The sequence below is a fragment of the Phascolarctos cinereus genome, unplaced genomic scaffold (genome assembly GCF_003287225.1).
Source record: "Phascolarctos cinereus isolate Bilbo 61053 unplaced genomic scaffold, phaCin_HiC Scaffold_3;HRSCAF=262, whole genome shotgun sequence".
NCBI classification, from domain to species: domain Eukaryota; kingdom Metazoa; phylum Chordata; class Mammalia; order Diprotodontia; family Phascolarctidae; genus Phascolarctos; species Phascolarctos cinereus.
In genome coordinates this window covers 30,639,134-30,651,933 of record NW_027555736.1, presented here as the reverse complement: position 1 = coordinate 30,651,933, position 12,800 = coordinate 30,639,134, and the positions used below count along the sequence as shown (strand labels likewise).

The 12,800-nt window shown below is 40.7% G+C and overlaps 1 protein-coding gene across 3 annotated transcripts in view; it reads right to left on the bottom strand.

Annotated features, from left to right (window-relative positions):
• Positions 1–12,800, bottom strand: part of DDX50 (DExD-box helicase 50) — a 28,318-nt gene that overhangs the window by 6,371 nt on the left and 9,147 nt on the right. For 2 of the 3 annotated variants that reach the window (XM_020975152.2, XM_020975153.2), the window contains exons 8-14: positions 12,344–12,493; positions 9,653–9,814; positions 8,912–9,031; positions 7,613–7,686; positions 4,206–4,365; positions 1,311–1,445; positions 774–818 (exon numbers count right to left, since the gene is read on the bottom strand). In XM_020975152.2, the coding sequence (XP_020830811.1) occupies positions 774–818; positions 1,311–1,445; positions 4,206–4,365; positions 7,613–7,686; positions 8,912–9,031; positions 9,653–9,814; positions 12,344–12,493 (846 nt within the window). The remainder of the gene's footprint in view (positions 1–773; positions 819–1,310; positions 1,446–4,205; positions 4,366–7,612; positions 7,687–8,911; positions 9,032–9,652; positions 9,815–12,343; positions 12,494–12,800) is intronic. The other variant, XM_020975154.2, reaches the window with a different exon arrangement.

The window sequence follows — 12,800 nt, the reverse complement described above, 5'->3', positions numbered from 1 at the left end:
GCCAGGGTCCTAGTGCTGGCGTGTGCTGAGGCTGATGGGGTGTTTCTGCGTTTTTCTGGGGTTACACTGAAGCACATGGTCTGGCTGCTGGCTGGTGTCTATTTGCCCTGGGCTGTGCTGAAGCATGTGGCTGACTGGTGCTCATGGCTGCCTGTCTGCATAGGCACCCACAGGGTTGGAGTCTACCTGTCTGCTGGGGGCTATGCTAAAGCATGTGGAAGTTCTCTGAGCTGGAGTCTGTCCTTCCCCTGGCTATGCTGAGGCACAGGGGAGTGAGCAGGAGTCTGTTCCTGGAGTTGATGTCTGCCTGTTCCATGGCTCAGAATCTCCCACTGGCTTCCTGAGGTGGGGCTTGCTGCTGGCTTGCTGGGACACTTCCTGTCCTGGACTGCATTTCCCTTTCACCCGAGCGAGACAGATCTTTCTTGCTGATCTTCTAAGTTTCTTGGGCTAAAAGATTGTTTCACCCCATCTTTTTGCTGGTTCTACTGTCCCAGGATTTGTTTGGGGGTGCTATATTATAGTTACTAGGAATGTTGTAAACTTTTAAGAGAAGAGCAGGGAGTGTAAGGTGGAGATTTGTGATATCCTGTTTGTGTGCTTTACTGTGTATACGGAAATGTTATTTTTTCAGCGTTTAAGTTCAGAATATAGGAAAGCCCTTTTTTTTTAAAGCAAGCAACAACTTGCAGCAATCAGTTAATTTCACAGTACGATAGTACTCAGAACAGCTGGTTTAATATTCTTCTAAAAGTAGGCATAAAAAAGATTACCTGCATTAGTTCTGACTCACTTGTTGGAATATCGAAGCATACACCCTAGAAAAAGAATGATAACACTTTCTTTAAATCTGAAATATTTAGGAGGCAATCTTCCCTAAAATAGGCTTTGAGGGTAATCTCCCAGCAGTTTACATTTTTTTAAGAGAAAGGTTAAGTGAAACCCCATCCAAGTATAATAACAACTTTAAAAATGGGCAATTTTATGTCATTGTCCCTAAGGCCCAAAGTAACAAATACCTACCCCTCCTCCAAAACTGCCTATGTGTTAAGATGCCAGCCCAAAACATCAGTCCAACTTGAATTAACAGAAGCTATTTCAAGGACTAAGAAATTATGTCTACCTGTAAGCAATTTTGGATTTTGTGAAACAAGAGTGACTTTTAGCTTTCTTTGGAGATTTTATCAGATATAAGCGAGCACCCAGAAATCATATTTTTTGTACTATAAAAAATGAAGCCCCAAAGCTGCTAACCTTCTAAACAGTTTACATTTGGTTACAAAGCTTTGTAGAGGAATTGTGACACCTACCATTTTCCCTTTGAGGAGGCACATGCGGACAATTCGGGACATGGTGTCACTACTCAGCTTCCTGCTGAGCTCCTTCCTAGCAGTGCTGATGTCTTGTAACTCTTCTGGACTTTGCAGAATCATAGTCACAAATCCCTTCAGGAGTAAACATCACAGTCAACAGGGAGTATGGATTTCAGGATAATGAAAGAAAGCAGACTTTGCCTTTAAAACCACACAACATAAAGCAAGACAAAGACATTATGAATCGCATGCTAATGCAGATCTTGCAAGCACTCATAATTACAAGCACTTTCTTTTTGGTAAATTAGCTAGAAAATCCATTAGACAACATAACTTTTGTTTTCTAATACAATTTAAAATATAGAGAATTACTATAACAAGACTGAGCACCTAAAGGTCATTCAATATGCCCCACAGCATCTGGCAGAATATGTCAAAAAGAGGATTCAGCATTTACTGAATAATCAACAAACAGTGCCATTATTATCTGCACTGTTCATTTGCTATAACATTTTAGTCGTTTCTGAAGTAGTTAGAAATTTTAAAAAATTAATATTCACTAAAACACTGGTATATGCTTCTACATGCGGCAAAACAGAGAATAATGCAGCAGGAGGTGGAGGACGTGGTTTTAGGCCCGGCTCTTGGTAGCGCTCTGCTACTTCCTGTTGTCACCATAGACAGGTCCCACAAACTACTAAAAGCAGGAAAGGAATGAGGATGTTACCCCTTGTTGGCCTCACATTGTGGAGGGTCAGATGAAACAATGCATGTAAAACTGTTCTGAACACTGTAACACACAAAAAGGGGGGCATTATTCAAGTGGGAACAAACTGGAAAAGAGGTGGTTTGTTCCTGCAGGGACTTCTTACACGAATGGGCCAGGTGACCGAAATGCCTCACTAATAGAGAAAGCAAAATGAAAAGAGGAAGGCTGCTGGAGTAGAACTGTTGTTTCTGCTTTCGAAGTTCGTGGCACATTTAAAGAAAAACAATAGTTTTAAACTGCTCAATTCTTATAAATTGAATGTTACTCAGATCTCAGGCTGCAGCCCTGAGCTAAAACCAACAAGACAAAAGTTAACAGAGAGAAACAAAGTTGTGCGTTTTGGGTTCATGAAATCAACTCCAACACTTCTTAATTCTTCTGAGACGTGATCACTACTATGAGAAAGACAGGTGCCTTAGGTTGCATTAACAGAAGTGAAGGGTTAGGGTCAATGGAAGTCACAATTATATGCTACTTGGCTTGGTATCGTTGAAAAGTCAGAAGAACTTTGGATTCTGTCCCTCTGGTTGTGTTACCATGGGTAAATGTGCTTTGCTTTTCTGAGCCTCAGCTTTCTCAGCAGTAAAATGGGGATAACAAATGAAGATTTGTTAGAGGCAAATGAGATAATGTATGTAAATCACTTTCGTAACCTTTAAGGCTCTATATACAAGGTCAGCTATTACTTGTTTTCCATGTGGTCAGACCACATCTATTGCACTGTGTTCAATTTCAGGTACTGCATTTTGAGACAGACTAGTGTTCCAAAAAGGTAACCAGCCAATGAGTCAACAAGCATCTACTAAATACCTATTAGAACATGGAGACGAGGGATAAAAGGGGAGCCAGGTGGCACCATAGCGCACAGAGAGCCAAGCCTGGAGTCAGGAAGAGGAGTCTCCCCAGGCTCAACTTTGGCCTCAAATGCTTACTAGTTGTGTCCTGGGCAAGTCACTCAACCCTGTGTGCCTCAGTTCCTCATCTATAAAACGAGATGGAGAAGGAAATGGCAAACCACTCCAGTATCTCTGCCAAGAAAAACCCAAATGGGGTCATGAAGGGTCAGACATGACTGAAAAATGACTGACCAATAAGATATCACGGCCAAAATAAAACCATCCCTGCCCTCATGGAGCTCACATTCTAGCATAGCAGCCCACATGTGTATAAATAAGCACATTTGAAATACAAATAAGCTGGGAGGAGGGAAGGAAGGAGGGCCAGCACAAGCTTCATGCAGAAGGTGGTGAATGATCATGGGGTTCTACAAGGCAAAAGTGTGGTAAAGACGCATCTGTGGCCAGTATGAAGGCCCAGAGGCAGAAGGAGTGTTAAATGGGTGAAGCAGGAAGGAAAGTTTGGCTGGATAGCAGAATTCAGGATGGGAGAAAAGTTTACTGAGGCTGGAAAGGAAGGTCGGAGATAGGTTAGGCAACAGGGAACATTAAGTACTTTAGAAACTTTTAGTTTTGTTCTGGAGGCCACTGAGTGGAGGATGCACCAGAGAGGAAGATGAGGGACAGGTATGAATGTGGGAGCAGAAAGAAGAGGGCTACGAGGAATCACGAACAGAGAAACAATGAGATTCGATGACAAGAGTTATCAGTGGGACCCTGGGGAGAGGAGAAAGAGATGTGGTTATTGGCAGGGGCTGAGATGAAAGGGAGAACAGCTAGAAGAGAAGATTAATCCAAGTGGCTTCCCCGAGGGGAGCATAGCAGTACCAGGACCACTTTGGGGAAGTTTCAGGGAAGCACATTTCCCCTCCATAAAAGGAAGATCTTCTGAGTGACAGGCCTGTCTAGAGCGGAAGTCGGTGCTTTCCACTGCTGAATGTGTTCAAGGAGAGACTGGATGGCCATCTGTCAAGGTTGCTTGAAAGAATTTTGGTATTTGGGTCCTTCCCAAGAGTATGATTTGGGACAGATGTATGACCCAGCATTTCCTGTAGGTGAAAATTTCTTGAGAGAGAATGCCTACAAGCACAAACAGGTTTTGGTGACACAGGACACAGGAAGCATGTCACATTAAGGGAGTTAAAACAATCACAGTAGTAAGGCACATTTATCGAGTTTCAGTTAGCATCTGCTGCCCTCCATTACCACTGCCCCAAGGATCTGTACCTTATCAGAGTTGATCAAGGATCGAGGTTCGAAAGAGGAGGCCCCTGAGATGTGCGCTAATGCTGCTGCCAGTGCATCCACTGCCCCCTTCTCCTCTATCAGTCTCTGAGCTGATGGCCGGAAAAATTCAACAGCAACAAAAGAAACTGAAGCCAGGGACCTACAATTTTATTTAATATAACATTTTCTTGGTTATACTGCAGAATTTTTACTGCCAGGTAAGGCTGTAGAATTTTTAACTAGAATACAAGTCCATTAAACTGTCCTTTCATATTTAATGCTTTGTCCATTAATTATTACATTTTCAGAAATAATTTGAAAACATCTGCAAAAGACTAGTGATATTTTGCACATATTTAACTTTGAAATGTTTCTTCTAGATTATAGTATAACATAAGTCATATCATCATTTTTATTTTCGCAACACCAGAATTTCCCCAGATATCCCTCCAAGAGCCATCTCATCTATCATATAACAAATGTTTTTTTAAAGAAAAAACAAAAAAGAGAAACTGGCAAAACTAGTAAACGGCACAGAAAGGGTCTGAAAAGATACACGAGGTAGCCCATCTATGGAACTGCTGCTCTCAAAAGAGCAGGATGGAGATATCTTCTTTAGGGCCATGCTTGGTTGTAATTTTGCAAAAGTCACTTTTAATTTTTTGGTGTTCTTTCCATTTATGTCGTTCATAGTCAGTGTGTCTGCTGTTTTCTTGGCTCTGTTGACTTCCCTCTTCACCAATGTCTCCCTGCATTCGTCACACACATTGCTTACAGCATAGTAAAATTCCACGATGGTAATGGGTCTAAAGGCAATGATTTCTTGCTGGACAATTCCAAATTAATATCAGTGGGCATCTACTTTGTTTTCAATCCTTCGCTATCACAAAAAGTGCTGCTATATTTTGATGTATATGAGGACTTCTTTATCAACTGAGTCCTTGGATTATAAGCCTAGTAGTGGAATCTCTGGGTCAAAGGGTATAGTCATTTTAATCATTATTATGTGCTTAATTCCAAACTGCTTTCCAAAAGAGTTTTGCTGATTCACAGTTCCACCAACATTGCACTGGTTTACCTAGTGTCTCAATACCACTCCAACATCTTTTTGCCATCTTTGCCAATTTGAAGGTATATGGGGAAACTTCAGGGTTGCTCTAATTTTTATTTGTCTTATTATTAGTGATCTGGAGACTTCTTTCATCTGGTTGTTAGTAATTAGCAATTCTTTTGAGAACTGTTTGTTCATATCCGTTGACTATTTACTGATTGAGGAAATGAATGGATTCTGGACATATAATGATTATATATCTTGGATACCAAACCCTTATCTGGGAAATTTGATGCAAAGAGTTTTTAAGCCATTTATCTTGTATGTATTAATTTTGTTTGTGCATCTTTTTAGTTACAAAGATAGCTTTGTAGTCAAAGTTATCTATTTTATCTTTTGCAATTGCCTCTACCCCTTGCTTAAAAATGTATTTCTTACTCATAATTGTAAAAGACATATAATCTGCTTTTAAAAATTTTTTCATGGTGTAATCTTTAATATCACAAATTTATTTTGAATTTATCATGAAATATGGCATAAGATGTTATCTAAGTTTGATTTCTGCCAGACTGCTTTCCAGTTTTTCCCCGACAGTTTTTATCAAATAAGCACTACTTTCATTCTAGATCTTTTTGTTTCTTCAAATGAATTTTATCACTATTTTATTGAGTTCCATAAAGTATCACTTTAATAGCTTGATAGCATTAAAACCGCAAATTGTTTTGATGGGATTGTCATTTTTACCAAACAGGCATTGCCATAAGCGCTGAATATTCTTCTTCCAAACTGTCCTAAAATTCTATTTGCATTCCTAATCAGTTATCTCTCTCGGGTTTTTTTTTTCTGGTAGGTGGTAAGACTCGCCACTATCAGTTTTTACATTTTGCAAATTATTTCTACTGCACAGGCCAATAAATCCCAGTTCCATGATTCTTATTTATCTCTTCAAACATCTGGAAATATATTGCTGTGGTTCTGTGTTCCCTTGGGAATCCACAGGGTCCTCTGCCTCATTAGGTGCTGATTTTGCTCTGCCTTGAAACATTGATTCAGAAATATTTGGACTTGTTTAGATGTCCTGAAGGCTATCTTCCATTCTGTTATTAATATTTTCCCTGTTGGTTTACCTGTGTACGTTCAAGGTTTTTAACCAAGTTTACTTCCTCCTGAGAGCTTTGTCAATTTCAGTCTTTTTTCCTTATATTTCCCTACTTTTCACTTTCTGACTCCTTCTTTGATGGCAGCTCCCCTAAGGACTAAGCTTTCTTAGCTTCCTCCCCCACTAGGGAATTCACTTTTCACTAGCCTCAGTATGTTAGACATATCTTCTCAAGGGATAGAAACGACCTTGGCTGGGAGCCAGTCCCCCTTTTCTTCAAGCCTGACAGAGCCTTTCCCCCATGCTGGTGTCCTGACCTAGTTCCCTCTGTTCTTTAATTCTCTGGCTGAGTATTGTTACAGAACAGGAAGAGCAAGCTTCCATTTTCTTGTACCCCATCTCCTCCTCACAGGCCAGGATGGGGAGAGTTGAATTCTGTGCTTGTTGCCACGGGATGATGGGGAGAGCAGAGTACATAGGTGGGGGGAAAGGTGAAGGTTGTGCCAGCAAAGATGACAGTAACATTAAGGAAAATGCTGAATAGATTCCAGAACACAAACCTATGGGACCCATTATGCAGCTGTGGCAGAACACAGGGGCTGGTGCAGAACGTGCTGAATGAGCATATTAGGGATCGGGGATTAGCCTTCTTGGTTGTCAGTTCATCAAACTGTTACTTCATCCGGGTTCTTGGTGTATCTTAATTTGTACAGATAATTACAAATGCTTTATCTTTTACTTCTGGAAAGGTCCAAGAATTCATGAGTGTTGGAGAAAATGTCTAGTTCTCCATCTTGTTGGGTCACACAACCTAAATAACACACATAGCAGTCACTCTTACCTTGAAACGTACCGAGCTAATTTAAATATGGATTGGTATTCTATCCATGACCACTAACACACTTATTTTTCTCCAGATAATGCCAGAAACTTCATTGCTGGTTTATGAAAGGGAGCAGTAAGTTTAATTTTTTAGTGTTGTTCTAGTTAATGAGGAATCAAGATGATTACCAAGCAGTAGTTTACACTTCTTTCTCCTCAAGAAGCAATATATACAGATTTTCATCGTTCAACCTTGCAACAGAGATATTTTAACGCAGCTAACCATACTGTTAATAACTGGCCACCTGAACTTTGGAAATTGGAAATCTGTTATATGAAGCACTACAGCTGGTCCTTAATAAACATGTAATGAATTGAAACTGTGCACCACGGACAAAAGAAAAAATATTACTTAATATAAAAAAAACTGCATACCTGATGGCATCCATACTCCGAGATTTAACTAAATCCATTGTAGTTGGAACACCTACACGTTTAAAAGTTATTCCCTGAAAATGAAAGAATCATAAAAGCCTCTGGAAATAATTACTAGATTAATACATTTGGATAATTTTTATTTTCTTGGACATATACTGAAATATTTCCAAACTACAGATTAAGGTCTATTTATGTCCAAAACCAAAAACAACCAAAAAACCCACAACAAACTGATAAAATAGAATTTTTATGGTATATTTGTTGGTTGTAATAGGATGAACTGGTAATTTCGAAAAGATGACTCCTCTGATATCAACAAGGAGTCTTTCCTGACAAATGCTGCTAATCAGCCTGTGTGTAATTTCTTTCAGAACCTTTATTATGCCATTATTCAACAGATGGTCCACTGAATCCCTTACTGCAAACACCTTAGACAAGCACCCTACAGATAAGTGATGATATGCACTCAGAACTGAATACCTTTAGGCTGGATTACATTTAGGGAACCACACGCTGCTTTCAATGAGTCCAAGCTACATTTTTAACATCAATATTCTCCTTCTGAGAATCACTGAACATCAAGGTCTCAGAAGAATCAAAACGGTAGAACCGGCCCAAAAAGCAATACAAAGACACAAGGTGGCCGCATGTACGTTGCAGCACACCATCACCGATGATTTGTGCACAATCAGTAGTATGAAAGACACCGTGCATGAAAGATATGACCAAAAAAGGAGGGGGCTAGCATACACTGTAGCGAGAGTGAAGCATAAAAGATGCAAGGGCTGAAGCGCTTTTCTGGCTTCCTTAAATTAAAAGCAGCAGAGTAAGGTCTATCTCCCAGGAAAGAGTCAGCGAGAAACATGGAAAAGTGGTGCAGAGAAGAAGTGGCTGCGGATAGTTCACAACTGAGGGTGGCAAGGGAGGAATGCCCTTTTCACTGCCCAAACAAGACTTCAAAGAACTCCTCAGCGCCCCTACCACAATTACCTGACCCTCTTGCTGGAATAAGGAACCTACACTAAAATTAAAGTGAAATGCTCCTCTGTTTCATTCCTATTTTTCTAAGCTATCAAGCTTTTTTAAAATCTAAGGAAAAATGAGAATGAGACTTTCTCCACAATAAAAGCTTTCTTAAAACAAAAACTCTCAAAGAGATTTTAACTTTCTGTACATTTCATATCCAAGAACAAAAACTGACAATCAGCAGAAGGTCCGCGCCTGTGATTTATCATTAAAGAGAGCACTTCCCCCCCCCCCCCCGTAGCGGAGGCAGGAGGCCATAGCTCTACTCACCGCTTTTCCTTCCACATATTTCAGCTGGCCTCTTTCATTTGGCTGATAAAAACATATACAAATCCCTGTGCGTCCAGCTCTCCCTGTGCGTCCAGAACGATGGATGTAGGATTCAACATCCTGAATAAGAAGAGATAAGCCTCTTGAAACTTCTGGCACGGTGCACAACAGATAACTGCATTCAGGAAGATTATACTAGTAGCCATAAAATCATATAACAGCTATGTTATAAAGTCTTTCGATCATTTCTTTGAAAACCTTTTACTGTGAAGTAAAAGTCAAACCTTCCTCTCTTCTAATGTTTTCCATGGTCTATTTCCTCCTTCTGGTAGTTTTGTTGCTTCCTACTTTGGATACATAAAACCATGGGCCAGCCAGGAGGCTTCATGGACAGACCGTGAGAATGGAAGTCAGGAAGCTCTGACTTCAAATCCTGCCTCAGACACTTCCTTAGCTGTGTGACCCTGGGCAAGTCATTTGATCTCCCTGATCTCAATATCCTCACCTATAAAATACGGATAATAAAAGCACTAATAATAATAACAACAATAATAAACGCTGTTGTAAAAAGCTAATCTATGAGAATATATAAGGGGCTAAGGAACAACAGAAAACATCTCAGGCTTCTCTATCCCAAAGAACAAAGAACATACCACTAATAAACAATGAAGTTTATTTAAACCACTCTCAAGAATGAAAACAGCAGGGCCTTCACATTAAAACCATACCCTCATCTCCCACCTGTGGAGGTGAACTTTGAATGACGAGATCAACTTCAGGAATATCCAAACCACGAGCAGCCACGTTAGTTGCCACCAAAACTTTGAAGCTGCCTTCCCTGAAGCCTTTCAGTGTTATTTCTCTTTGTGACTGTGCAATATCTCCATGCAAACACTGTGCATTCTATTATAAAGAGGGGAAAAAAATGAAAAGCACTGATAGTACCCACTTTTGGTAGAACCAGGACAGCCCTGACATTTTATAAGCCCTATTTTACCAACACGGCCTAGTAAAGTCCTCCTCTGGTGGGTACCTCATTGTGGCTCAGAGGTGACCCAGCATTGCTGAAGGTTCTGCCTGGGGGCACAGGTCATGGCTGATTGATCAAACTCCTTCAAGTTCAGGTATCCTGGTCCCCTAAGCCAGCGCTTCTTAAACTGTGGGTTTAAGAAGTGCTGAAGGAACCACAAGTGGAAAACATTTAAGAAGCCCTGCTCTAAGCTGGTACAATTCCAAAGCAAGTCATCACCCCAAGCCTGGCTATCAAGCAATGAATTGTTCTGGACAGAGCTCCCTGTGAGTGACCCTCCAAGATGTGGAGGCATTGACTGCTCTGCATCAGGGGTCTCTAATGCTTCAAAAGACCCCCACGTCTTTTGGAGAAGACCAGGCTCCCTTGAAGCATTAAAGAACATAGCTAAACGAGTTGCAACCATTTTAATGAAATGTCATCTAAATCTTTAGAGAAGGAAAGCCTAATTTCACCTAGTGTTAACAAACAGAAGCCACCAAATCATCAATATTAATTATGTCGATTGTGTATCACATAGGGGTCTTCACAGCCATCTCTTTCTAGTTCACTTAAAAGACAAAACATGGTCCAATTGGTTCTAATTCTTCTTTACAACACGACTAATATGAAAATATGTTTAGTAGGAATGTACATGTAGAGCCTATATCAGATTGCATGCTATCTTGAGGAGAGAGGAGGGGAGGAAGCAAAGAAAATTTAAAACCCGAAAGCTTACTGAAGTGAATGCTGAAAACTAAAAACAAATTAAAAAAAAAAAAGACAAGACATGGCAGTTCTCACTTGGTCACCACTAATGATGACAACACACTCTGTTAATACTGGCAGCCTCCATGCAGACAGTGTCAAATCAGTTGACTTGCAGTTCAGAAATCTAAACAGGTTTTTCCTACAGAAGGGATGCTGCAAAAACAGGAGTCAGGGCCTCAGGTTAACGTACCATGTAATGAATTTCTATTTGGGCCGCCACCCAAAACCCAGTAAGAAGGTAAATTACCCCCACTCCCTTAGTGTCAAAAGGCAACACCTGCCACTGTGGCTGCCTTCCTCTGGCCATCAGAAGCAGGCTCATCGATTCCTAGGCTAGGTATGTAAACTGACTTATGTTTGCACTTGAAAGTGAACTAAGTAACCAAAGGGTATTTGAGCCTATGTGCTTGGGTCAGAGGCTCAATTCCCTACAAACAGGGCCATGTGTTCATGGCCAAAATCAAATGCTTTAGTAGCTGGAGCCTACCTTTAGAACCTTGTCCCACTTAAGTGATGGCTGGCTACAAACCTATAAGGACCAGGATGCTATTTATTGTACCTATGGGATTCATAAATCATTTCTCAAGCAGGTACCCACATAGCAATAACTGGGTCTAATCAAAAACTATGCGTTTCAGAATGGTTATTCTGAATAATTAAATACAGAATTGGCATAGAATAATTAAATTGGTCAAAGTAGATCCCACCTAAAAATTCAACTCAACCAGTATTTATTAATCACCTCCTCTAGGACAGAAGTGCTGTTACTCATTCCATCTAGCCTTCTTAAATTGGGACTGTGTTAAGGCTGGCCCTGCCTACTTTTAGAATGTTAGGGGTTTGTACGATTCAAACCTTTATTATCTGGAGTCCTGGTGCTATGTTCTTTGCATACTGAGTGCTGCATTCTTCAAGGATCTTAGGGGCAAGCTCAGGCCAGAAAGCTACACACTTCCAGACACCCTCAACAGTCTGATCTGCTGCAACTTGTCCCAGTCAGGTAGCCAGACAGCTCTGCAGGTCTCCCACCATGCTAAATCCCTCCCTTGGTCACTCATTTGTGGCCTGAATCCATGATCCCTATGCAAGACATTCTGTTAGATCCTAGTGACCTTAACGATCCTCTACGTTTCGTTCTGCCCTTTGCATCTGCAATCACTCCAGCAACTCCACAGGATCATTTAAAGGGTCTCCGCTGAAGAACAATTACTACTTGCAACAATAAGTACTTGCCATCCAACATAAAAATATATGCAACTATTCAGAGTGTCGGTTTGCATAGGCTATTTAAAAACCACAGCTGCTTTACAGACAACAGTTAAAATCACAAACGGGTGTAGTCATTTGTTTAATCTTTTAATAAATCAAAGCTAAAATCCTCCTTATACTCAGAAACTCACTCAAATCTTATTCCCTTTGATCCCTGACTCTAACATATTTTAAAAATCAAATTGCTTTGCAGCGCCTTTCGTCAAAAACAGTAATAATGGAGCAAATGACCTGACCTGAGGGTTGTTCTTTTTCTAACATTCAGTTCTTTGACCTTAACTGAATTCTGAACGTCAATCCAACATGTCCCACAAACCAACAAGCTCCTAATCACTTCCTATTCCCACAGCCTCAACTACCAGGGCTCTACAGAAAGTAACTACCTGCTTTATGTGAGGGTTCAAGGCCATCTCGGCCACATTTTTCTTCGTCTCGCAAAAGATGATGGCTCTCCCGTCATTTCCACTGTAGACCTGAATGACGTCACCGATCACTGCTGCCCTCTGAGACCAGTGGCACTGGATGGCCAAATGCTTTGAGAGAAAATTTCAAAAATGTGATCTACGAAATCACAGAAAGACAGTCCCTGTCAAGCTCTACTTCCCAAATGACTGATATCTTCCAGAAGCTGAAACAATTATTTTTGATCTGTCTCAGACCAAGCACATCTTGAGCTCTGCTGAGTGAGCAAAAGAATGAGGCTCAGTCTGCACATGCGCAGAGATTTCATTTCATATCCCCTAAATACCTCTAACCGAAACACTAACAGCCACCATTATGAAGAAGGGCACCTATCTCACCAGGTCATTGTAAATGCACTTTGCAAACCTTAAAGCTCCG